General features: G+C 45.1%; 1 protein-coding gene across 3 annotated transcripts; it reads left to right on the forward strand.

The window, feature by feature from the left end:
* The first annotated feature begins 18 nt into the window (after positions 1–18).
* Positions 19–27,308, forward strand: MTCH2 (mitochondrial carrier 2). Of its 3 annotated transcripts, XM_033207987.1 has the most exons (13): positions 19–303; positions 3,608–3,692; positions 3,849–3,955; positions 9,486–9,512; positions 10,327–10,389; positions 13,373–13,430; positions 14,001–14,052; positions 14,473–14,532; positions 16,347–16,440; positions 18,560–18,607; positions 19,919–19,986; positions 23,150–23,225; positions 27,099–27,308. In XM_033207987.1, exons 1-13 carry the CDS (start codon positions 217–219, stop codon positions 27,183–27,185), a joined length of 912 nt encoding a protein of 303 aa, XP_033063878.1. In that variant the 5' UTR covers positions 19–216; the 3' UTR covers positions 27,186–27,308. The 3 variants fall into 3 exon arrangements, with proteins under 3 accessions (XP_033063878.1, XP_033063879.1, XP_033063880.1); XM_033207988.1 differs by lacking the exon at positions 9,486–9,512; XM_033207989.1 differs by lacking the exon at positions 13,373–13,430 and having other exon boundaries at positions 152–303.

The following is a 27,308-nucleotide window of genomic DNA, read 5'->3' on the forward strand; positions in this document are numbered from 1 at the left end:
TAAGCCCCGCCCCGATCCCAGCGCCCCCTCGCGAGCGCCTGCCGTTTCTCCGGGCGGGAGGGGGGGCGGCGACTGGGCGGAGAGGCGCGCGCTGGTGTGTGCGTGCGCGCGCGCCGCGGGCGGGCCAGTGAAACCGGCGGCCCTGGCACGTGACCCAGGACCGGCTCACCGGGTCGCTTGGTGGCTCAGTCTGTCTGTCCGTCCGCGGGTGCCATCATGGCGGACGCGGCCAGTCAGGTGCTCCTGGGCTCCGGTCTCACCATCCTGTCCCAGCCGTTTATGTACGTGAAAGTGCTCATCCAGGTATGAGGCATCGCCGCTCCCTACCCCTCCTGGCGCCCTGTTCGGTCGCTGCTGCTCAGGGCGCCTGAGGATCGGCTCAGCCTTGCGGGCCCTTCATTCTCCCGAGATGCTGCTGCTCCTCCGCTGCCCTTTCCCTCCCTGCAGGGACAGCTTCCTCAGTCCCGCGGCCCCTCTTGGGGGCCTGAGCCCTCGCCCCGCAGCCCAGCGTTGAGGCCCACTCCTCCCTTAGCCAACCGCCACCCTGCCCTGCCCTGCCCTGCGCGGCGGATCCTCTGAACTTTGGTTCTTCTTCCCTGAGGTGGATCCTGGCCGGTCGCCACCAAGGGCTTCCGAACCCTCCCTCTCGCCCCTTCGAAATTCACATTCACCGCTCCTCCCCCCAAAATCTCAGACGCAAGACACGAAATACTCAGTTGAAGACAAATGTGAAGTTAGGTGGGAACCAACATTTTATTTTTTATTCCTTTTTTTTTTTCTTTTTATGCTACTGTTACTACTGCTTTTCTGTTCCGAGGTTTTCGCACCAGATACCCAGAGAAACACAAGGAGCTCATTCAGAATTGTTAATGAAGGGGTTGCTCTGTCAGATTTCGGAAGGATGCATTGAGCGCTTTCCAGCAGCAGCCCATGTGGCTCCTGACAATGAAAATCACATTGGTCAGAGCTGGAAATTAGTGAAGCGGAGTTTTAGCGAGTTTAAACATGGGAGTTAGTTTCTAATCTACTGTCAAATAATTATTACATGGTATTTTATATTCACATGCAGGTAGGCCAAGTAAGTGATAGACTTAGTGTTTCCAGTTCCTTTCCTGAATATCCCTGTAACGGGCAGGTCATTCTTTTTTATATGCTTTTACTGAGAATTGACATAATTCCCTCATGCACTGTGCCTAGGATTGGAACAGTTTTTAGAACCCCTGTCTTGCCGTCTACTTTTCTGTAAAAATTAGGCAAGGCACTAGAGAGGGCTACATTTCTTATTCTTGAGTTGTTGGGAATCCAGATTATTTCTTGCTGCGTAGACCTGTGTGAATTCAGATTCCGTACGTTAAAGGCTATTGCAAATAAATGATTTGCACCTAGAACAAAGACTGATTAGAATGTACTGTAACATCTAAAACAGAATTGGCACATTTGGGGCTAGATAGCATTTGAGATGACAGCATGTTGCAGTATATCTAGTAAGAACCCTTGGGCCTGGGCGCATTGGCTCATGTCTATAATCCCAGCACTTTGGGAGGCCGAGGCAGGCAGATCACGAGGTCGATGTTCGAGACCAGCCTAACCGACATGGTGAAACCCTGTCTCTACTAAAAATACAAAATATATCCAGGTGCGGTGGTGCGTGCATGTAATTCCAGCTACTCGGGAAGCTGAGGCAGGAGAATCACTTGAACCCAGGAGGTGGAGGTTGCAGTGAGCCAAGATCACGCCATTGTACTCCGGCCTGGGCGACAGAGCAAGACTCAGCCTCAGAGAAACAAAACAAAAAAGAACCCACTACTCAGTACTTCTCTGGGAGATGGGGTTTTCTAGTGATGTTCAGAGCTTTTGCCCCAAAAACTTTGAATATCCTTAATTCTGATTTCACAACATCTATATGTTGCCAAGTAGCCCAGGAGTTTTGGTGAAATTCCCAAATGCTCAGTTTTAAAAATAGTTACTTGGGTCGGGCACGGTGGCTCACGCCTATAAATCCCAACACCTTGGGAGCCTGAAACAGGCGGTTCACCTGAGGTCAGGAGTTCAAGACTAGCCTGGCCAACAAAGCGCAACCCCTTCTCTACTGAAAATACAAAATTTAGCTGGGTGTGGTGGTGGGTGCCTGTAATCCCAGCTACTCAGGAGGCTGAGGTATGATAATCGCTTGAACCTAGGAGGTGGTGACCTAGGTCATGCCACTGCACTCCAGCCTGGGTGACAAGAGCAAAATTCTGTCTCCAAAAAATAAATAAGTAACTAAATAAAAATGAAAATGGTTACTTGGTAGCACTATTCGGGGACCTCAGACAGGAGTTATTTATTTGTTTGTTTATTTTTGATACGGAGTTTTGCTCTTGTCACCTAGACTGGCATGCAATGGCACAATCTCGGCTCACTGCAACCTCCGCCTCCCAGGTTCAAGCGACTCTCCAGCCTTAGCCTCCTGGGTAGCTGGGATTACAGGTGCCCGCCACCACACCTGGCTAATTTTTGTATTTTTAGTAGAGACGGGGTTTCACCATGTTGACCAGACTGGTCTTGAACTTCTGACCTCGGGTGATCCGCCCACCTTGGCCCCCCAAAGTGCTGGGATTACATGCGTGAGCTACCACGCCAGCCCAGGAGTTACTTAATAGGACAGATTAAGAGTCACAACAATAATCAAAACTATGTCCTACAGCATTCATTCTCTCGAGTATCTGTAGTGTTAAAAATCCTGAGTATACGGTACAAAGACCGTGGTAATCATTAACTATATAAAATGGCCTTCATTAGCTGTTAATGACAACCTTTTTTTGTTTGTTTGTTTGTTTTTGAGACAGAGTCTCGCTGTTGTCGGCCTGGGCTGGAGTGCAATGGCACAATCTCAGCTCACTGCAACCTATGCCTCCCGGGTTCAAGTGATTCTCCTGCCTCAGCCTCCCAAGTAGCTGAGATTACAGGTGCCCGCCACTACGCCCGGCTGATTTTTTATTTTTAGTAGAGACAGGGTTTCACCATGTTGGCCAGGCTGATCTCAAACTCCTGACCTCATGTGATCCGTCCCCCTCGGCCTCCCAAAGTGCTGGGATTACAGGCATGAGCCACTGCACCTGACCGACAGCCTGTTCTAACATGAAGTTAGCTTGTAATTCTTTCCTAAGTGAATTATCCAGCTATATCTGCATTTGCCTTTTGAGTGTTTTGTCTAGGTTGCCAAGTATGCAGCTGATGCTGGCGTGATGAATGTCTTCTCATTTTGTTCAAATATAAAATATGCCTTAAACTTTATTTAGAAGGTATTTTTGAGCACCCTTAGTAAACTGTAGCTTTCCTAACACAAAAGTTCCCTTCTTTTTCAGTTTGATATTAGCCTATTTCAGCTACATGGTATATGTCATAGAATTTGAACCAAAACAAAACTTGGAGTTTATTGAACTCAGTATTACCAACAAAAGAAAAACCTACAAGAATGATGCTTCATCATTGCCGTGGAAATCATATGCTGCGTTTTTACTTGTGTTTAAAAATAAGCAAAATTTTGTTCTTTATTCAAGACCTTGCAAGCAAGACATTTCTGGAAATACTGCTTTAATATTGATATATTCCATTGTTTTTAAAGGTGGGTTACGAGCCTCTTCCTCCAACAATAGGACGAAATATTTTTGGGCGGCAAGTGTGTCAGCTTCCTGGTCTCTTTAGTTATGGTAAGTGTCTTTGTTTGGGTTTGGATGACATTGAGGACTGTGATAGGCGGGAGTTGTTACTGAAAGAAAATATATAGAAAGCTTGTTTCTTTCAAATTGTAGTATATCCGTTTCTCTTGACCAGAACTTGACTATATCTCTGACTTGTGTTCCTAGCTCAGCACATTGCCAGGATCGATGGGAGGCGTGGGTTGTTCACAGGCTTAACTCCAAGACTGTGTTCGGGAGTCCTTGGAACTGTGGTCCATGGTAAAGTTTTACAGGTAAGAGGAAAATTAAATCAATCTTCCCATAGATTTTGCTTACCTGTTATGCAACAGTTTATTCTAAATATCAAGAGCAATTTAAAAGATACATTTATAACCCTGTCCGTTCTTCCTCTTGAAAAATATTTTCTTAAAATACCTTCTTTCGGCTGGGCGCGGTGACTCACGCCTGGAATCCCAGCACTTTGGGAGGCCGAGGAAGGCGGATCACCTGAGGTCAAGAGTTCAAGACCAGCCTGACCAACATGGAGAAACCCTGTCTCCACTAAAAATACAAAATTAGCCGGGCGTGATAGCGAGCGCCTGTAATCCCAGCTACTCGGGAGGCTGAGACAGGAGAATCGCTTGAACCCAGGAGGCAGAGATGGTAGTGAGCACAGATCGTACCGCTGCACTCCAACCTGGGCAACAAGAGCGAAACTCCGTCTCAAAAAAAAATATTTATGTATATATCTTCTTTCCTGGGAAGCAACGGGAATTCCTTTAAAATGAAGTTTTTTTTGTTTGTTTTTTGTTTTTTTTTTTTTTGTTTTTGTTTTTTTTTGTTTTGTTTTTTTTGAGGCGGAGTCTCACTCTGTCACCCAGGCTGGAGTGCAGTGGCCGGATCTCAGCTCACTGCAAGCTCCGCCTCCCGGGTTTACGCCATTCTCCTGCCTCAGCCTCCCAAGTAGCTGGGACTACAGGCGCCCACCACCTCGCCCGGCTAGTTTTTTGTATTTTTTTTAGTAGAGACGGGGTTTCACCGTGTTATCCAGGATGGTCTCGATCTCCTGACCTCGTGATCCGCCCGTCTCGGCCTCCCAAAGTGCTGGGATTACAGGCTTGAGCCACCGCGCCCGGCCTGTTTTTTTTTTTTTTTGAGACGTAGTGTTGCTCTGTCACCCAGACTGGAGTGCAGTGGCGCGATCTCAGATCACTGCAAGTTCCGCCTCCCAGGTTCATGGCATTCTCCTGCCTCAGTCTCCTGAGTAGCTGGGACTACAGGCACGTGCCACCACGCCTGGCTAATTTTTTGTATTTTTGGTAGAGACGGGGTTTCACCGTGTTAGCCAGGATGGTCTCGATTTCCTGACCTTATGACCCACCCGTCTTGGCCTCCCAAAGTGCTGGGATTACAGGCATGAGCCACCACACCTGGCCAGTTCTAATAGTTTAACACTGATGAGCAAATCATGATTTTGTTAAAACAATTTCATGACCTGATTGGCTTGGATTTGACAAATATTTCTTCAGACTTCATCGATTTGAATTAAGGAAGTGTGAATTAAAGAGGTTTTTCAGCCAGTACCTCACATGGAAGCTGACTAACCCTTTAGTCATCTTGCTGTTCTTTTTTGTTCTTGTTTTTTTAATGGAGTCAGGGGCTGCTATGTTGATCAAGCTGGCTTTTTTTTTTTTTTTTTTTGAGACAGTCTTGCTCTGATGCCAGGCTGGAATGCAGTGGTGCAATCTCGGCTCACTGCAGCCTCCGCCTCCCGGATTCAAGTGATTATCCTGCCTCAGCCTCTGAATAGCTGGGACTACAGGTGTCTGCCGCTGTACTCAGCTAATTTTTTTTTTTTTCTTTTTTTTTGAGATGGAGTCTCGCTCTGTCGCCCAGGCTGGAGTGCAGTGGCCGGATCTTGGCTCACTGCAAGCTCCGCCTCCCGGGTTTACGCCATTCTCCTGCCTCAGCCTCCCTAGTAGCTGGGACTACAGGCGCCCGCCACCACGCCCGGCTAGTTTTTTTTGTATTTTTTAGTAGAGACGGGGTTTCACCGGGTTAGCCAGGATGGTCTCAATCTCCTGACCTTGTGATCCGCCCGTCTTGGCCTCGCAAAGTACTGGGATTACAGGCTTGAGCCACCGCGCCCGGCCTAATTTTTGTATTTTTAATAGAGACGGAGTTTCACCATGTTGGCCAGGCTGGTCTCGATCTCTTGACCTCATGATTTGCCCACCTCGACCTCCCAGAGGGCTGGGATTACAGGCATGAGCCATTGCACCCAGCCTTGCCTGAAACTTTCTATGTCTGCCTCCCAAAGTGCTAATATTACAGGCATGAGCCACCACGTCCAGCCTGTTATTCTTAACATACTTACTGTTGTCAGACCTGTGGACTTAATCTGGAAGCATCATTTCAGGTGGCTCGTGGGTCAGAGTGTTGGAGTCTTAGTGGGCCCATGTCTTTGGTGGATTGATTACTGGTCTTTCTTTTCCAGCCACACTCTGGACTCAGTGAAATTGTTGCTGTTACTTCCATGAAATTTACATATGGAAAGGCAGTTGTCATCTAGTCTATGTATAGACTTAGAGAAAAAGAGAAAGTACTGCTTGAAACTAAGTTATTTTATGTAACTGGAAAGTAAAATAAACTTGAGGTAACCAGGTACCCTGAATATGTTCCAAATGTAGTCCAGTGAAATATTACAGGGTTGGTACTACACTTAGCATCCAAAGCTGCTTGTACAGTCAAGAAGAAGAATGTATACAGGGCTGAGAAAATTATTAACCTTTACAAGAAATTATTTTGTATATCTGAGCAAGAATTAAAATGAAATTCAGGAAATGTAGAAGCCAGGTTAGATAATTGTATCAATGGAGTAAAAAACAAAGTATAGAAACAAGTGAAAGTTTTTAGAGACCTGAAGCTATTAGAATTAATTCTAGCCAAGGACCTGGAATTTGGCCAAAATACATTACTTTGCTTTATCTTCACATTTGTTCTATTGCCCGTGATTTTTTTTTTTTTTTTGAGACGGAGTCTTGCTCTGTCGCCCAGGCTGGAGTACAGTGGCCGGATCTCAGCTCACTGCAAGCTCTGCCTCCCGGGTTCACGCCATTCTCCTGCCTCAGCCTCCCGAGCAGCTGGGACTACAGGTGCCTGCCACCTCGCCCGGCTAGTTTTTGTATTTTTTAGTAGAGACGGGTTTTCACCGTGTTCACCAGGATGGTCTCGAACTCCTGACCTCGTGATCCACCCATCTCGGCCTCCCAAAGTGCTGGGATTACAGGCTTGAGCCACCGCGCCTGGCCTGCCCGTGATTTTTTAAAACACAATTCTTTTTACAAGAGAAAATGTTGTCTTTTTAAAATCTGATATGGCTAGAAAATAATAAAACTGATGTTAAAAAAGAAGAAAACAATAAAACTGGTGGTTACACAAGAAGGAGCTCTCAATTGATAATTTTATTTTCACCTAGCTCACATTTGGTTTCCAAAATACGCCACAAAAAATTCCTCTTGCAGGAATTTTTCTCTGGGCTCTGGCAATATTCATGATCTCTTCTCTAGAAGAGAAAAAAAAAAATCTTGTTTTAGAAACTGTCAGATACAAAGGAAAAAGTGAGGCGATTTCAGCTCTTCAGACTTAACACCAATTCTCTGTCCTTTTATGCAGGGAAGAAGAGTCTTGCCCTAATTTGGTATTGGTCCTGCCCTTTCCATGAGAAAAGTGGGAACCCTGGACTTTGTTTTTACTAACTTATTTTCTGTTAAAACTGAAAGTTCTGGCCGGGCGCAGTGGCTCAAACCTGTAATCCCAGCACTTTGGGAGGCCGAGACGGGCGGATCACGAGGTCAGGAGATCGAGACCATCCTGGATAACACGGTGAAACCCCGTCTCTACTAAAAATACAAAAACTAGCCGGGCGAGGTGGTGGGCGCCTGTAGTCCCAGCTACTCCGGAGGCTGAGGCAGGAGAATGGCGTAAACCCGGGAGGCGGAGCTTGCAGTGAGCTGAGATCCGGCCACTGCACTCCAGCCCCGGCGACAGAGTGAGACTCTGCCTCAAAAAAAAAAAAAAACAAAACTGAAAGTTCTTGGCCAGGCGCAGTGGCTCATGCCTGTAATCCCAGCACTTTGGGAGGCCAAGGCAGGTGGATCAGCTGAGGTCAGCAGTTCGAGACCAGCCTAGCCAACATGGTGAAACACTGTCTCTACTAAAAATACACAAATCAGCCAGGCGTGGTGGTGGGCGCCTGTAATCCCAGCTACTCAGGAGCCTGAAGCAGAAGAATCACTTGGACCTGGGAGGTGGAGGTTGCAGTGAGCTGAGATCTAACCATTGCACTCCAGCAGTGAGCCAAGATTGCACCATAGCACTCCACCTGGGCAACAAGAGTGAAACTCCATCTAAAAAAAAAAAAATCTGGAAGTTCTTGAGTTTTCTTTTTTGTTATTGTTCTTATTTTGTAATTATTTCTTTAAATTTATTATTTTTGTTTTTTAGAGACAAAGTCTCACTGTGTTGCCCAGTCTGGTCTTGAATTCCTGGGCTCAAGCAGTCCTCCCTTTTCGGCCTTCCAAAGTGTTGGGATTACAGGCGTGAGCCACTGAGCATGTTCCCTTTTTGTTTTGTTTTGTTTTTTGTTTTTTGTTTTTTTTTTTTGAGACAGAGTTTCACTCTTGTTGCCCAGGCTGGAGTGCAATGGCATGGTCTCAGCTCACTGCAGCCTCCACCTCCCGGGTTCAAGCAATTCTCCTGCCTCAGCCTTCCACATAGCTGGGATTACAGGCACCCACCACCATGCCTGGCTAATTTTTGTATTTTTAGTAGAGATGGGGTTTCGCCACGTCAGCCAGGCTGTTCTCAAACTCCTGACCTCAGGTGATCCGCCTGCCTCAGCCACGCAAAGTGCTGGGATTACAGATGTTAGGCACCACGCCCGGCCCCTTTTCTTTTTTTCTGAGATGGAGTCTTGCTCTGTTGCCCAGGCTGGAGTGCAGTGGTGTGATCTCAGCTCACTGCAGTCTTTACCTCCTGGGTTCAAGCAATTCTTCTGTTTCAGCTTCCCAAGTAGCTGGGAATACAGGCGCCCACCACCAAGCCCAGCTAATTTTTGTATTTTTAGTAGAGATGAAGTTTCGCTATGTAGGCCAGGCTGGTCTCGAATTCCTAACCTCAAGTGATCCATCTGCCTCGGCCTCCCAAAGTGCTGAGATTACAGGCATGAGCCACTGTACCTGGCCTTCCCTTTTCTTTTTTTTTTTTTTTTTTTTTTGAGACGGACTCTTGCTTTGTCACCCCGGTTGGAGTGCAGTGGCATGATCTTGGCTCCCTGCAACCTCTGCCTCCTGGGTTCAAGTGATTCTCTTGCGCCACCCTCCCTAATAGCTGGGATTACAGGCGTGCACCCCAATGCTCCGCTGATTTTTGTATTTTTAGTAGAGATGGGGTTTCACCATGTTGGCCAGGCTAGTCTTGAACTCGTGACCTCAGGTGATCTGCCCACCGTGGCCTCCTAAAGTGCTGGGATTACAGGCATGAGCCACCTCCCCTTTTCTTTTTTAAAAGAAGAGTTTTCATGACCATTTGCTTTTCTTCCAACTGACCAATATGTTAAACTTAGCAACAAGTTGATCTTGGAGATCCATATTTCCAGTTGGTTAATGGGGAGTAGAAGTTAACTAAAGACTTGCAGCTGAAAAAAAAAAAAAACAGAAAAACTTCAGCTAATTTACTTTCTGTCAGTAGAGTTTTCATTTTATGTCTTCTCTCACATGACACTGTAATAACCCTAATCATCCTTTTTCTTTTTTTCTATAGCATTACCAGGAGAGTGACAAGGGTGAGGTATGTTGGAGCTGATTTCTAAGCATGAGGGCCTTTCCCTTGCAAGTTATTATTGGGGCCTCTTTTGGGGAAAAGCCAAGTAGTCAGTCTCCTATTCATCTCAGTGAGTGTTGTCCTATGGGGTGGCCACCAGTTTGGACAGTTCTGTTCTGTTTGAAACCATCAGGATTGCTGGGCATGGTGGCTCATGCCTGTAATCCCAGCAGTTTTAGAGGCCAAGGTGGGAGGATCACTTGCATCTAAGAGTTTGAGACCAGCCTGGGCAACATAGTAAGACCCCTTCTCTACAGAAAATCAGAGATTAGCGGGGCCTGATGGCACACACCTCTGTAGTCTCAGCTACTTGGGAGGTTGAGGTGGGAGGATCACTTGAGCACAGGAGGTCAAGACTGCAGTGATCCATGATCATATCACTGCACTCAGCCTGAGTGACAGAGCAAGACCCTATCTCAAAAGAAATGAAAACCATCAAGATCGGCCGGGCGCGGTGGCTCACGCCTGTAATCCCAGCACTTTGGGAGGCCGAGGCAGGCGGGGATCACAAGGTTAGGAGATCGAGACCATCCTGGCTAACATGGTGAAACCCCCTCTCTACTAAAAATACAAAAATTAGTGGGGCATGGTGGTGAGCAACTGTAATCCCAGCTACTTGGGAGGCTGAGGCAGGAGAAGCACTTGTAACCAGAGGTGGAGCTTTGCAGTGAGCCGAGATTGTGCAACTGCACTCCAGCCTGGGTGACAGAGCGAGACTCCGTCTCAAAAAAAAAAAAAAAAAACCATCAAGATCTCTATTTTCTTTGATTTTGATTTCCAGGAGTTAGGACCTGGAAATGTACAGAAAGAAGTCTCATCTTCCTTTGACCGCGTTATCAAGGAGGTAAGAGATGAATTACATCCTGTGCTGTTTGCCCAGATCAAACTGTGGTATTGCAACTATGGAATCAGAATCATCAGGCCTGTGTGTTCAGTGTCTGTTCCCAAATGAAATTAAACCTTCAAATTAATTTGGGCGTTACGACATGTATAACATTAAAAAGAGAGAGGATCAGTGCTTGCTGTTCAGAATAGATGTATTTCAAGAAAACACATTTTGCCCACACATTCCATCTTTAAAATACTGAAAGTCTTCTAATAGTGTTGAAAACCTCAGGAATAAAAGTGTTAAAATAGGCCAGGTGTGGTGGCTCACGCCTGTAATCCCAGCACTTTGGGAGGCCAAGGCAGGAAGATCACTTGACCCCAGGAGTTAGAGACCAACTTATGCAACATAGTGAGACCTCGTCTCTACAAAAAATGGAAAACTTAACTAGGTGTGTGGTGGCGCATATCTGTAGTCCCAGGTACTTGAGAGGCTGTGATGAGAGGATTACGTGAGCCCAGGAAGTTGAGGCTGCAGTGAGCTATGATTGTGCCACCACACTCCAGCCTGTGTGACAGAGCAAGACTCTGTCATTAGAAAAAAGTATTAAAATAGCGGCCAGGCCCTTTGTATGTTGGATAGTATCTATGCAGAAATGCTCTTTTAACGTTTTTCTGACTCTGAAATGTTCCTCATCACCCATTTCCCACCCCCATCTTCTGCTATAGGTTTTTCTGTGCCTGGCTTTCAGAACTATTCTCTTATTTCTTAAGTCTTCACATTGTCTTAATTGTCATTAATGAAGTCACAATTTTATCCAGGAAATGCAGCCGTCTAAAATACATATTCCAAGGGTTGGGCGCAGTGACTCACGCCTGTAATCCCAGCACTTTGAGAGGCCGAGGCGGGCGGATCACCTGAGGTCAGGAGTTCGAGACCAGCCTGACCAACATGGAGAAACCCCGTCTCTACTAAAAATACAAAAATTAGCTGGGCAAGGTGGCGCGTGTCTGTAATCCCAACTACTCGGGAGACTGAGGCAGGAGAATCGCTTGAACCTGGGAGGCGGAGGTCGTGGTGTGCCAAGATTGTGCCATTGCACTCCAGCCAGGGCAATGAGAGTGAGACTCCATCTCTCTCTCTCTCTCTCTCTCTCTCTCTCTCTCTATATATATATATATATGTATTCCAAAACAAACATTACTAAAGGTCTGGAAACCAGATAAATTAGCTCTATTTTCTGTAAATTTTCATGAAATTAGTTTGCTTAAAAGCAGGGATAAATGTATTACTATGCAATTAGTATTTTTCTTAGTTTGCCCATCCTGTCCCATAGGATCTTATGCCCTTGGGGAAGGGTTGAAGGCTGTCTTAAAACTCAGTGACTAGGCCAGGTGTGGTGGCTCACACCTATAATCCCAGAACTTTAGGAGGCCAAGGCAGGCGGATCATGAGGTCAAGAGGTCGAGACCATCCTGACTAGCCAGCCCAGCCAACATCAAGAAACCCTGTCTCTACTAAAAATACAAAAAAAATTAGCCGGGCATGGTGGTGGGTGCCTGTAAATCCAGCTACTCAGGAAGATGATGTAGGAGAATCGCTTGAACCTGGGAGGTGGAGGTTGCAGTGAGCTGAGATCGCAGCACTGCACTCCAGCCTGGGCGGCAAAGCAAGACTCCATCTCAAAAAAAAAGAAAAAAGAAAACCCAGTGACTATAAAGATACTGTTTAAATGCAAACGCCAGCCGGGGGCGGTGGCTCACACCTGTAATCCCAGCACTTTGGGAGGCCGAGGTGGGCAGATCATGAGGTCAGCAGATGGACACCATCCTGGCTAACATGATGAAACCCTGTCTCTACTAAAAAATACAAAAAAAAAAGAAAATTAGCCAGGCATGATGGCGGGTGCCTGTAGTCCCAGCTCCTCGAGAGGCTGAGGCAGGAAAATGGTATGAACCTGGGAGGCGGAGGTTGCAGTGAGCTCAGTTCGCACCATTGCACTCCAGCCTGGGCAACAGAGCGAAACTCCATCTCAAAAAAAAAAAAAAGCAAAAGCCAATGGTAGACCTGCTACATTTACAATCCCAGAACCTAAATGCAAAGATTATAATTTAATTTTCTTTATTACCTCCTTATAGAGTCCTAGAGTAGAAAGATCAACTAGGAAGAACACAGCAGCTCTAAGATACTGCACAATTACTGGGTTGTAGTCACAAAACTAAGTTGTTCTCTTCGCCCAAAAATATGGGTAGAGACTAAATGGAGCCTGCTATTTGTCTAGAATGATATTGGACTCTCCAAAATCACTTCCCAATAAAGAGAGCAACTTAATAATCTCAACAAAGGCCTCATATTTTTTTTTCAGTTTAATGACTGTCTGTTGGTGACCTTTCCTGTTTCTTTATTTTTTCTCATACCTGTGAAATTGAGAAAACAGAAGCCTGCTTTGCAGAGAAATTTTGAGAAGTAACTATAATCGAACATTGAAATCCATGAGTGAAAAGTATGATAAAATAACAGTAGTGAATGAGATCTTTCTCATCCCATTCAAACTCTTCTTTTTTTTTTTTGAGACGGAGTCTCGCTCTGTCGCCCAGGCTGGAGTGCAGTGGCCGGATCTCAGCTCACTGCAAGCTCCGCCTCCCGGGTTCACGCCATTCTCCTGCCTCAGCCTCCCGAGTAGCTGGGACTACAGGTGCCCGCCACCTTGCCCGGCTAGTTTTTTGTATTTTTTTTTTAGTAGAGACGAGGTTTCACCGTGTTAGCCAGTATGGTCTCGATCTCCTGACCTCGTGATCCGCCCGTCTCGGCCTCCCAAGTGCTGGGATTACAGGCTTGAGCCACCGCGCCCGGCCTCAAACTCTTCTTGACTCCAGCCAGAACAGGAGGGCTGTGTCATTCACTTTCTTACCCTATACCACGATATCCACCCACATTCCTTCTCACAGGCATTTGAGTGTCATTTATTTAGATTTCAGAAGTGTGTGTTGATTGTTTCTAGACAACTCGAGAGATGATCGCTCGTTCTGCTGCTACCCTCATCACACATCCCTTCCATGGTATGTTTGCAGTTGACAACTGACCTTTCTTTTATAACCTGATCTCTCCTGACCACTTAGATAGGTTGACGTGGCAGTTGACTAAAATGCCTTGCCTGCATGTTTTTGTTTGCTTGCTTGTTTTGGCTTTTATCAAATTTATCCAGATAGCAAAATGTCTTTAGGTGGAAAATCTTTTTTCCAGGGCGATCAAAATCTATCTTAACATAGTTTTTTGTTGTTGTTGTTTTTGTTGTTTGTTTGTTTTGAGACAAGAGTTTTGCTCTTGTTGCCCAGGCTGGAGTGCAATGGTGCAATCTCAGCTCACTGAAACCTCAGCCTTTCGGGTTCAAGCAATACTCCTGTCTCAGCCTCCTGAGGAGCTGGGATTACAGGCTCATGCCACCACGCCTGGATAATTTTTGTATTTTTAGTAGTGGTGGGATTTCGTCATATTGGTCAGGCTGGTCTTGAACTCCTGACCTCTGGTGATCTGCCCGCCTCGGCCTCCCAAAGTGCTGGGATTACAGGCGTGAGCCACCGCACCTGGCCTTAACATAGTTGTAAACATCTTTTCTCTATGTTCCACAGTGATCACTCTGAGATCTATGGTACAGTTCATTGGCAGAGAATCCAAGTACTGGTAAGTGTTTTTGTTTTCACATACTCAAGGAGATCTTTTGAAGCCAAAGTACTAGGATAATACTACTTTATATTTTTATGATACCTTACAGTTTGTAGAACAAATTTGTATCTGATGTCATTTGATCTGCACAAAAAACAATAAAATAGGAGAAAATACGCCCAGGCAGGTTTAGTAGCCTACCTAGGATTTCAGCGTAAGTTGCAGAGCCCCTGACTCCATATGACTGTACGCCTAGGTAGTTAGTATCTTCACTCCTATCTCCAAATTTAGCTATCTTTGCAGAGTGAGAGAGTGCTAGAAAAGTGTGAGGGAAGGAGTTTGTAGATTTGACCTTGTCCAATGTGATAATTGAAATTATTTTGTTTATAGCTCCAAAATAATCTTAATATATTTTACCTTTTCTTCTTGTGTACATAGTGGACTTTGTGATTCCATAGTAACCATCTATCGGGAAGAGGGCATTCTAGGATTTTTCGCGTGAGTAAATATTGATCAGTATGTAATTTTTGCATGAGTGGGAAACATTTCCTGAAAATAAGGACAGTGGGCTGGGTGCACTGGCTCACACCTGTAATCCCAGCACTTTGGGAGGCCGAGGCGGGCAGAACACGAGGTCAGGAGATCGAGACCATCCTGGCTAACACAGTGAAACCCCGTCTCTACTAAAAATACAAAAAAATTAGCCGGGCGTGGTGGCGGGCGCCTGTAGTCCCAGCTACTCTGGAGGCTGAGGCGGAGAATGGCGTGAACCCAGGAAGCGGAGCTTGCAGTGAGCCAAGATCACGCCACTGCACTCCAGCCTGGGGGACAGAGTGAGACTCCATCTCAACAAAAAAAAAAAGAAAGAAAATAAGGACAGTGAATCTTTGTTTCATCCTTGGGGAAAATGTACTCCCTGGGCTTACCTCACATTACATTCTAGTTATTTTTTTTCTTTTTTCTCTGCAGAAAGGTATATTTAGGCCCCATATGACTAGAATTCTCTTGTAAAGACCCCAAACCTTTGCTTTCTAGATACTTAAAACATTTGAGGCCAGGCATAGTGGCTCATGCCTGTAATCCCAGCACTTTAAGAGTCCAGGGTGGTTGGATCACCTGAGGTCAGGAGTTCAAGACCAGCCTGGCCAACATGGTAAAACCCTGTCTCTGGGTGTGGTGGTGTGCACCTATAATCCCAGCTACTCGGGAGGCTGAGGCAGGATAATTGCTTGAACCCGGGAGGTGGAAGTTGCAGTGAGCTGAGATTGTGCCACTGTACTCCAGCCTGGGCAACAGAGTGAGACTCCATCTCAAAAAATAAAAATAAAATAAAAAATAAAATCAAATAAGGAATTTCTTTTTTTAACAAAGGACTTAATTCCAAGTTTCTACCCTTATAGTAAACTCCCAATTCTATATAGATAATAAAATGAGAAAAATTAAATGTTGAAAAATGGGGAAATCATCTTAACTTGTATTTTCCTTAACTTACTAAAAGATAAGTTTTGCAAGACTTGAATTTACTTTGAAAGAACTTAGACTACTACCCTCATTCTTCTATGAAGAAAAATTTTGCATCATTACCTAAATGGTTGTTTTTTTTTTTTTTAATTTTCAGAGTATCTCCACATACGGATTTTGAATATCATAAATACTCTATGAGATAGGCAGGACAGCTATAGTTAGTATCACTTTAGAGATTAAAAAACATTGATGCTCTGAGAGTTTCATCTGCTGCCTGTCACATCGCTGATGAGTGCTGGAGCTGGCATTTGAAGCTGGTCTTCAATCCGTGTGGAAATGCTCTTCCCACTATTCCATGCTGCCTCACCTAGGTCACCTAGACCCTAGAAAGGTAGTTTTTGATGCCTCTCATCTATATCTGTACTTGGAACCATTCTTGCTTTGTAATTTTTCTCATCTTTTGTCTGCCAAATTTGAATATCAGATAGCTTAGCAAAATCATTTTTTTAAGCTGCTCACAGCAAAACAATATTTAAGTCTCTTCTGCAAAGCACCTCGCAAATGTTTTGCCTCCCTGCTTACAGTTATGAATAGTAAGGTGGACCACTGAGGGTATAGCCGACCTGCATTTTAAACGTAGGAACAAAAGTCACTGGAGATCAGCTTCAAGTACAGCTTGTTAACGAGAATGAACTAGGTGTGCGGGCTGGATTCTGGTGTTTGATGTCTTTTTCACTTCCCTAGAATGTTTTGTGACCTCTAATTATATGAGAAGCATTTGTACTGAAGAGCCTGTCTTTTTACTGATCACATTTTTTGGTTCTTATTTTTATTGTTTCTTCATGTAGGGGTCTTGTTCCTCGCCTTCTAGGTGACATCCTTTCTTTGTGGCTGTGTAACTCACTGGCCTACCTCGTCAATACCTATGCACTGGACAGTGGGGTAGGTTGTAACCTTCATGAGATGTGCTGGCCTTGGCTTTAATCTGGCAGCTAGTTTAGCTTTTAAAGTAAGATGGGCCAGGCGCAGTGGTTCATACCTGTAATCCCAGCACTTTGGGAGGCCGATGCGGGCGGATTACTTGAGATCAGGAGTTCCAGAGCAGCCTGGCCAACATGGTGAAACCTCGTCTCTACTAAAAATACAGAAAAAATTAGCTGGGCCCACGTGGTGGTGCGTACCTGTAGTCCCAGCTACTTGGGAGGCTGAGGCAAGAGAATCGCTTGAACCCAGGAGGTGGAGGTTGCAGTGAGCCAAGATCATGCCACTGCATTCCAGCCTGAGTGACAGAGGGAGACACCATTTCCAAAAAGTAAATAAATAAATAAACGAAGTAAGATGACAGTTTGCTACATGCCAGACTGAACAATTAGGTAAAAATTATCAAATTTTCAGATGTGAATGAAATGACCCATACTGTTTACTGAAGAATGATACACGTTAAAAGTCCCTAAGATATGACAGAGTATACCCAAGAGACTTAGCCCTGTGTTCGTTCAGGGCTTTAAAGAGATCACTTCTTTATTGATACTGAAGAGAACCTGGGAAAGCAGGACATCTTTATGGCATATCTGGGGCTTTTCATCTAATCTGGACTTAAGGGGCTGCCTGTATTGGCTTTTTAGAAACCTCAGCCTTTTGAGAATTAGTCTTATCTAGAAGTTGTCTTTCCTATCTCAGCAGTTGTGGGGCCTCTTGTATATAGGCAGCTTCATAGCATGATGAAAAATTGAACACGTCATGGGGTATATGACTCAATCCATGTTGTAAACCTCTTGAGTATAGAGAGGAATTTTCTTCAGCGCATCTGGTAGAAAGCTAGCTGTGTACAACAAAAGTAGTGAATTGTCCCTTAGATATGCTATAAATATGGTTTTCCAGGGACTATATTTCTAGGACATGGGAAAAGGTTATCAATCTCATTTTCTTTTGTATTTGAAATCCTTTTACATTCATTCCTAAGGCATTTTTGTATAATATGAATTTGTCTGTTAATATTGAATCAGGTTGATCATTTTGACCACTGCCTTATTATTCTAATAATCAGTGTTTTATGGTTTTGTCCTCAAAATTAATTTTAGCCAGGTGTGGTGGCTCATGCCTGTAATCCCAACACTTGGGGAGGCTGAAGTGGGAGGATCACTTCAGCCCAGGAGATCAAGGTTGTGAGATCACAGCTCACTGCCCCTCCAGCCTGGGCAACAATGAGAGAGATCAGATCCTGTCTCAAAAAAAAGAAAATTAATTTTCAAGCAGTCAAACTGATAATTTAGAGATAGACTATATTGACATGGAGAGCAAGGCACAGTAGCTCCAGTCTGTAATTCCAGCAACTCAGGAGGCTTAGGTGGGAGGTTTGCCTGAAGCCAGGAGTTTGAAATCAGCCTAGGCAACATAGCAAGACACACCATCTCTGAGCTAGGCATAGTGGCTGACGCCTATAATCTCAGCACTTTGAGAGGTCAAGGTGGGATGATCTCTTGAGCCCAGGAGTTTGAGACCAGCCTGGGCAAACATAGGGAGACTCCATCTCAAAAAAAAAGACACCATCTCTTAAAAAATACTTCGAAATTTAGGCCGGGCGCGGTGGCTCAAGCCTGTAATCCCAGCACTTTGGGAGGCCAACACGGGTGGATCTCGAGGTCAGGAGATCAAGACCATCCTGGCTGACATGGTGAAACCCCGTCTCTACTAAAAATACAAAAAAAAAACTAGCCGGGCGAGGTGGTGGGCGCCTGTAATCCCAGCTATTCGGAGGCTGAGACGGGAGAATGGCGTGAACCCGGGAGGCGGAGCTTGCAGTGAGTTGAGATCGCCCCACTGCACTCCAGCCTGGGCGACACAGCGAGACTCCATCTCAAAAAAAAAAAAAAAAATACTTCGAAATTTGCTGGACGTAGTGATGTGTGCTTCAGGAGGTCACTGCACTTCAGCCTGGGTGACAGAGCGAGACACTGTCTGAAAGTTAAAAAAAAAAGAAAAAAAAGAGAAAGGAAAAAAGAATATATTGATGTGTTGTAGTGTTGTAGTCAATTAATTTAAGGCTCTTTTCCTGTTTTAGGTTTCTACTATGAATGAAATGAAGAGTTATTCTCAAGCTGTCACAGGAGTGAGTTTTTTTAAATCCTTTTAACCTTCTAGGAATAGTTGTGTTTTGTTTTGTTTTCGTTTTAAATCTGGCTTGTGTCATCACTGCTTTAAGATAACCAGATATCTCACTGGGACATCTCCCTCAAATTTGTTATATTTGTCAAAGGTAAGAATAACTCAGTGTTCGGCCAGGCGCCGTGGCTCACACCTGTAATCCTAGCACTTTGGGAGGGTGAGGTGGGCGGATCACCTGAGGTCAGGAGTTCGAGACCAGCCTGGTCAACGTGGTGAGTCCCCGTCTCTACTGAAAATACTAAAATTAGCCAAGCGTGGTGGTGCATGCCTATAATCCCAACTACTCAAGAGGCTGAGGCAGGAGAATTGCTGGAACCTGGGACATGGAGGCTGCAGTGAGCTGAGATCACGCCACTGCACTTCAGCCTGGGCGACAGAGTGAGACTCCATCTCAAAGAAAAAAGAGAGAATAACTCAGTTTTCGAAGGAACAACAGACTTACATGTGAAAATAAAGAGAATAAGGCAGAGCCCCGCCTCACATCCTGCATGGTTTCGTACTGCTCAGGTTCATAGTGGGTGTGCCTTTCCTCCTAAATAATATTGTTCAGGCCAGACATGGTGGTTCACGCCTGTAAACCCAGCACTTCGGGAGGCCAAGGAAGGAAGATCACTTGAGGCCAAGAGTTCAAGACCAGCCTGGGCAACTGAGCAAGACCCCATTTCTACAAAAGTTTAAAAAAAAAAAAAAATAGCTGGGGCGGGCGCGGTGGCTCACTCCTGTAATCCCAGCACTTTGGGAGGCTGAGGTCGGGAGTTCGACATCAGCCTGGCCAACTTGGAGAAATCTCGTCTCTACTAAAACTACAAAATTAGCTGGGCATGGTGGTGCATGCCTGTAATCCCAGCTACTCGGGAGGGTAAGGTGGGAGAATTGCTTGAACCCAGGAGGCGGAGGTTGCAGTGAGCCAGTATTGCGCCATTGCACTCCAGCCTGGTCAACAAGAGCGAAACTCCGTCTCAAAAAAAAAAAGAAAAGAAAAGTAGCCGGGCATGGTGGCGTGCGCCTATAGTCCCAGCTACTCAGGATCAGAGAAGTCTTCTAGCCTTTTATTAAAATGTTGGATGCCGTGGTGTGTTAAGAGGAAGAAGCATCTCCAGGCTCAAAACTGTAACTGTTGTCTTTCCAGGGTACTGAGAAAGCGAGACAAGCGTTAGAGTGTCTCACCGCAGTGGCACTAGGCCTTTAAGGTAAAAGAAAGGAGAATAAAGACCAGGAATGATCTAATAACAGCTGCCTTGTTTCCATTTTACAGTTTTTTGCGAGTATGTTGACCTATCCCTTTGTGCTTGTCTCCAATCTTATGGCTGTCAACAACTGTGGGTAAGTACTTTGTATTTCTTATTCTAGTAGGTGGCTGACTGTATGCTGACAGGTGGAGCAGCCTTGTAGAAATTTAGGAAAGATGAAAGATCAGTGTCAAGCTCTGATTGGTATTTTTTTAAAAAGCGGGGAGGAAAAGTATAATTGATACCATTAGAAGATTCCTAATTTTTTTCTCTGTATGCCCTATGCAGCAGCAGCCTCAATTTGTATTTATTTATTAATTATTATTTTTGTTTTATGTATTTATTTTTTTTTGAGACAGAGTCTTGCTTTGTTGCCCAGGCTGGAGTGCAATAACACGATCTCGCCTCACTGTGACCTCCACCTCCTGGGTTCAAGTGATTCTCCTGTGTCAGCCTCCTGAATAGCTGGGATTACAGACATGCACCACTACGCCCGGCTAATATTTTTGTATTTTTGGTAGAGACAGGGTTTGACCATGTTGGCCAGGCTGGTCTTGAACTCCTGACCTCAAGTGATCCACCCGCCTCGGCCTCCCAAAGTGCTGGGATTACAGGCATAAGCCATCGTGCCAGGCCAATTACTATTATTTTTATAGTTTTTTTGTGGGTTTTTTTGGTGTGTGGTTTTTTTGTTGTTGTTTGTTTTTTTGTTTGTTTGTTTGTTTTTGAGACAGAATCTCACTCTGTCACCCAGGCTGGAGTGCAGTGGTGCAGTCTCGCTTCATTGCAATATACACCTCCTGGATTCAAGCAGTTCTTGTGCCTCAGCTTCCCAAGAAGCTGTGATTACAGGCATGTGCCACCATGCTGTGCTAATTTTTGCATTTTTAGTAGAGACGGAGTCTCACTATGTTGGCCAGACTGGTCCCAAACTCCTGACCTCAGGTGATCTGCCTATCTCGGACTTCCAAAGTGTTGGAATTACAGGCATGAGCCAGTGCACCTGGCCTATTTTTATTTTTAATTTTTTTAGAGATAGGGCTGCAGTGTGGTGGTGAAGTCCTACCTCACTGCAGCCTCGAACTCCTGAGCTCAAGTGATCCTCCTATCTCAGCTTCCCAAGTAGTTGGGAGTACATGTGCATGCCACCATGCCTGGCTAATTATTTTTTGTGGAGACATGGGGTCTCACTTTGTTGCCCAGGCTGGTCTTAAATTTCTAGGCTCAAGTGATTCTCCTTCCTCAGCCTCTTAAGGTGCTGGGATTATAGGGGTGAGCCACCATGCGCAGCCAACATGTTATTTTAAATCTTTATCTTCTTTCCTATGAAAGTGACAAAAGGTGTATCAGGGATTAAATGACAACCCGTACCTGTTTTTCCTGGGGCTTTATGGAGAAAGTGAGTTTTAAAGAACCAGAATTAGGATATTTAGTCTATGGAAAGCTTGATGACCTTTTCTCTGTATTGGTTAGAAGGGCAGGTGTTGGTATAGTGGTAGACTCCATTGATTTCCAAATTCTAGACGCCCAGTGACTCTACTGAGTTGAGCAAAATTTTGCCCTTTTTTTTTTTTTTGAGACGGAGTCTTGCTCTGTCGCCTGGGCTGGAGTGCAGTGGCCGGATCTCAGCTCACTGCAAGCTCCGCCCCCCGGGTTCCGGCCATTCTCCTGCCTCAGCCTCCCGAGGAGCTGGGACCACAGGCGCCGCCACCACGCCCGGCTAGTTTTTTTGTATTTTTAGTAGAGACGGGGTTTCACCGTGTTAGCCAGGATGGTCTCGATCTCCTGACCTCGTGATCCGCCCGTCTTGGCCTCCCAAAGTGCTGGGATTACAGGCTTGAGCCACCGCGCCCGGCCTTTTTCTTTTTTGAGATGGAGTCTCACTCTTGCCCAGGCTGTAGTGCAGTGGTGCAATCTCAACTCACTGCAACCTCCACCTCCCAGGTTCAAGCGATTCTCCTGCCTCAGCCTCCTGAGTAGCTGGGATTACAGACGTCCACCAGCGTGCCTGGATAATTTTTTGTATTTTGTTGTTGTTGTTATTGTTGAGGTAGAGTCTTGCTCTGTTGCTCAGGCTGGAATGTGGTGGCGCGATCTCAGCTCACTGCATTCTCCACCTCCCGAGTTCAAGCAATTCTCCTGCCTCAGCCTCCTGAGTAGCTGGGATTATAGGCACTTGCCACCACCCCCAGCTAATTTTTGTATTTCTGGTAGAGATGGGGTTTCACTATGTTGACCATGCTGGTCTCGAACTCCTGACCTCAGGTGGTCCACCCACCTGGCGTCCTAAATTGCTGGGATTATAGGCGTGAGCCACCACACCTGGCCTTGCCTTTTGTATTTAATTCAAAATTCTTTTCCCATGTGGTACCTGACATATCATTAAACATGTTACTGTTTTCATATAAGATCAGATAGCTATGTGGAGTTTTGAACATTTTACATTGTTTGTTTTCTGGTTTTGTTTGTTTCCTGTTACTCCTGGCAAGCTGTGATGTTTTCTGATATGTAGAGCAACTGCCATGTTTTAGCACAGCACAAACTTGAAGGATGAATTAAATGTATTGTTATTATTTACAGTTTTTTCAAGATGAAGCAATTATACCTGAGTAGGAACATATATATATCCACTGTTCATATCCGTTTTCATGTTTAGTTTCTTTGTGAACACCAGTTAGTTTTGAAATCCCCTTTCCCTGCTCTTTTTTTTTTTTTTTTTTTTCTGAGACTGGTTCTTACTCTGTCACCCAGGCTGGAGTGCAGTAGCACGATCTTGGCTCACTGCAACTTCCACCTCCTGGATTCAAGCAATTCACATGCCTTAGCCTCCCAAGTAGCCGAGATTACAGGCGTGTGCCACCATGCCGGCTCATGTTTTTGTATTTTTAGTAGAGACGGGTTTCACCATATTGGCCAGGCTGGTCTTGAACTCCTGACCTCAAATGATCCACCTGCCTCAGCCTACCAAAGTGCTGGACTTACAGGTGTGAGCCACCGTGCCTGGCCACCTTTCCCTGATCTTTAATCATGTAAATGTTATGTTCTGGAGTTTCATTTGATTTGAAACCTAAACATAGGGGAGGAATTCTCTTCTGGATGCTTGATCTTTCCCCTGCTCCACTATGATTTGTTTCATTGAACTAACATGATCTCTCAGGGAATCTTCTATGCAGGAGAATATTTTGACAAGCTTTATCAATGTCTTGAATGTTTGGTTAATATTAGCATGAAGAGCTCCATGTTTTTTTCTATTTTAGTCTTGCTGGTGGATGCCCTCCTTACTCCCCAATATATACGTCTTGGATAGATTGTTGGTGCATGCTACAAAAAGAGGTATTTCTTTTTCTCCATCTCTCTCATGTTATTTTGTTTAATTTTTGTTTGTTTTCTTAAATACTGTCTCTGCAATCCCAAGTTAACTCTTGTAGCTCATTCTAGCTAGAGTGAGTGAGTGAGTCTAGTCTGCCAGTTAATGTACACTTCACAATGTTCTATGTTTCACTTTGGCATAATAGTAAAATGTGATATTTAGAAATCATGCGCAGGAGTAATGAAGAAGAAAGAATCCTTAGATGAGACCTAGAAGCCATTTGAGTGCCCACATGCAACTTATAAATACAATCCAAGTAGATTATTATCATGGTAAAATGATGGCCTTGATTTTAGACTTTTTTTTCCCAAACTCACCTTTCATAACAATTATTTGTCACAGTGGTATTGGCAGAGCTGGTCTCCTACTTCTAGAGTCTTGTTAGTGGATGGTTTTTGCCTAGATACCAATTTAGGGTTTGTTATTACTATGAGGTGTATAATCTGCAACAAAAACATTATTATCTAGGCAAAGCTTTATTGGAAAATAAAATAATGGGCTGGGTGCAGTGGCTCACGCTTGTAATTCTAGCACTTCGAGAGGCGTAGGTGGGCAAATTGCTTGAGCCTAGGAGTTTGAGACCAGCTGAGGCAACATGATGAGACCTCATCGCTACAGAAAATACAAAAACTTAGCCAGGCATAGCACCTGTAGTCCCAGCTACCTGGGAGGCTGAGTTGGGAGGATCACCTGAGCTCAGGAGGTCAAGGCTGCAGTGAGCCAAGATTGCACCACTGCACTTCAGCCTGGGTGACAGAGTGAGACCCTGTATCCAAAAAAAGGAAAATAAAATAACAGCTAGGTATGATGGCTCACACCTATAGTTCCAGTCACTCAGGAGGCTGAGCCAGGAGGATCACATGAGTCCTTGAGTTTGAGGCCAGCCTGGGCAACACAGCCAGACATGTCTCTTAACAAAAAACTACAGGCCAGGTGCAGTGGCTCACGGCTGTAATCCCAGCACTTTGGGAGGCCAAGGTGGGCAGATCACTTGAGGTCAGGAGTTTGAGACCAGCCTGGGCAACACAGTGAAACCCCATCTCTACTAAAATACAAAAGAAATTAGCCAGGCGTGGCAGCGTGTGCCTGTAGTCCCAGCTACTGGGGAGGCTGAGGCAAGAGAATTGCTTTAACTAGGAAGTGGAGGTTGCAGTGAACCGAGATCGTGCCACTGCACTCCAGTCTGGGTGATAGAGTGAGACTCTATCTCAAAAAAAAAAAAAAAGACAATAACAACAACAAATGGATTGACTGTGGGCTAAATTTAGCACGGGATCACTTAAAATGGCTATCAGTTTAAAGTTGTTTTTGAAGGGGGTCCACTGATTAAAGGACTGCGGAAGAAAGTGTATAAAGAAGCTCTGTGTTGCATTATTTTATAGCACTAGTGATACATAAGAGAAAGGCCTTTGAAATCTGAATGAAAGGGTCTAAGTGTTGTTTGTAGTTGCTCTTGCTTAGTGTGCCCACAAAGCCCTTCTGTGAATCCAAGCTAGAATACTTGAATGATTTCAGAACACACCTACCATGAACATTGCGTTTCATTCTGAGTTTTACTCTCTATTGTACAGTGTGGTCCCTGTTTAAATGGAAAAAATGGCCTTTCCTTCCTTCCTTTTCTGACTAACCCCTTGTTATAGGAAGAAAGCAGACAGAGAATGGATTAGGGTGTCTAACACACTTTACCTAGGAACAGTTGTTCCTGTAGGTGCTTACAACAACAGCAAATCTTGACTGGGCATTTACTGTATACCAGATACCAGATATCATGCTAAGAGCTTTTCTTACATCAGCTCATGTAATCCTCAAAACAGCTGTGTGAGGATAGGTGTCATTTTTTTTTTTGAGACGGAGTCTCGCTCTGTCGCCCAGGCTGGAGTGCAGTGGCCAGATCTCAGCTCACTGCAAGCTCCGCCTCCCGGGTTTAAGCCATTCTCCTGCCTCAGCCTCCCGAGTAGCTGGGACTACAGGCGCCCGCCACCTCGCCCGGCTAGTTTTTTGTATTTTTTTAGTAGAGACGGGGTTTCACCATGTTAGCCAGGATGGTCTCGATCTCCTGACCTTGTGATCCGCCCACCTCGGCCTCCCAAAGTGCTGGGATTACAGGCTTGAGCCACCACGCCTGGCCATAGGTGTCATTCTTAATCACCCATTTCACATATGAAGAAACTGGGGCTTAGAGTAGTTTAGTGGCAATTATATAACCCAAGGTCACATGACCTGTATTTGGGAAGGCTCAGATTTATACTCCAGAGTGTACTCAGTTGCACTCAGAACATTATTACTTTATTTTTATTTACTTATTTGATTTTTTATTTTTTAGAGACAAGCTCTGTCGCACCCAGGCTGGTGTGCAGTGGTGGCATCACGACTCACTGCAGCCTCAAACTCCTGGAGTAAAGCAGTCCTCCTACCTCAGCCTCCCAAGTAACTAGGACTACAGGCATGCTGCCACCATGTCCTGTTAATTTTTTTGTTTTGTTTTGTTTTTTGAGACAGGGTCTTGCTCTGTCACCCAGGCTGGAGTGCAGTGACATGATCTTGGCTCACTGCAACCTCTGCCTCCCGGCTGAAGTCTTTGGCTCAAGTGATCTTCCCACCTCAGCATCCCAAGTATCTGGGACTACAGGCACACACCACCAAGCCCAGCTCATTTTTTTGTTTGTTGTTGTTGTTGTTTTTTGTTTTTTTTTTTTTTTTGAGACAGAGGCTCGCTCTATCACCCAGGCTGGAGTGCAATGGTGCGATCTCAGCTCACTGCAACCTCCACCTCCCAGGTTCAAGCGATTCTCCTGCCTCAGCCTCCCAAGTAGCTGGGATTACAGGCGCCCACCACTACGCCTGGCTAATTTTTGTATTTTTAGTAGAGACAGGGTTTCACCATGTTAGTCAGGCTGGTCTCAAACTCCTGACCTCTGGTGATCTGCCTGCCTCGGCCTCCCAAAGTGGTGAGATTACAGATGTGAGCCACCATGCCTGGCCAATTTTTTGTATTTTTTGTAGCAATGGGGTTTCACCGTGTTGTGCAGGTTGGTCTCAAATTCCTGAGCTCAAGTGATCCTCCTGCCTTGGTCTCTCAAAGTGCTAGGAATACCAGTGTGAGCCATTGCACCTGGCCTTTAATTTTTTAATTTCTTGTAGAGATAGGGTCTTCCTATGTTGTCCAGGTTGTTATTACTTTGATTATAAGATTTTATAAGGAGTCCTTAGAAACATGATTTCATTTCATTAAGAAATAAATAGGCCGAGTACAGTGGATCACACCTGTAATCCCAGCACTTTTGGGAGGCCAAGGTGGGCAGATCACTTGAGGTCAGGAGTTCGAGACCAGCCTGGCCAATATGGTAAAAACCCACCTCCACTAAAAATACAAAAATTAGCCAGGCATGGTGGTGCATTCCTGTCCCAGCTACTCAGGAGGCCGAGGCAGGAGAATCGCTTGAACCTGGGAGGCAGAGGTTGCACCACTGCACTATGGCCTGGGCAACAGAGCGAGACTCCATCTCAAAAAAGAGAAACAAAGAAATAAATGAAAGCTAGCACTTACTGAATGTTAGGCACTGTTCTACATGACTCATTTGCTAAGCCAGCTGGAAAGTGGCAAAGCCAGAATCCAACCTGGGCATTCTGTCTGCCCAGAGTAAGAACTTATTAAGGAGAAATTGTAGTTAGTTCATAGTAGCTCAGCCTTTCAAAGAATACAAATCCCTGTTCTGTAGTGATAGTCCCAGTTTTGTCCTGGATTTATTCACGTCTCCCAGTCGGACCTCTCTGCTGATTTGGATTGGCTGATCTCATCTCGCTAGATATTATTTGTGTTTTGTTTTGTTTTCCAGGGGAATATGAGCCGAGGAAATAGCTTGTTTTTCCGGAAGGTCCCCTTTGGGAAGACTTATTGTTGTGACCTGAAAATGTTAATTTGAAGATGTGGGGCAGGGACAGTGACATTTCTGTAGTCCCAGATGCACAGAATTATGGGAGAGAATGTTGATTTCTATACAGTGTGGCGCGCTTTTTTAATAATCATTTAATCTTGGGAAAATTGA

Source organism: Trachypithecus francoisi, unplaced genomic scaffold (assembly GCF_009764315.1).
Source record: "Trachypithecus francoisi isolate TF-2019V2 unplaced genomic scaffold, Tfra_2.0 Lachesis_group8, whole genome shotgun sequence".
Classification (NCBI taxonomy): Eukaryota; Metazoa; Chordata; class Mammalia; order Primates; family Cercopithecidae; genus Trachypithecus; species Trachypithecus francoisi.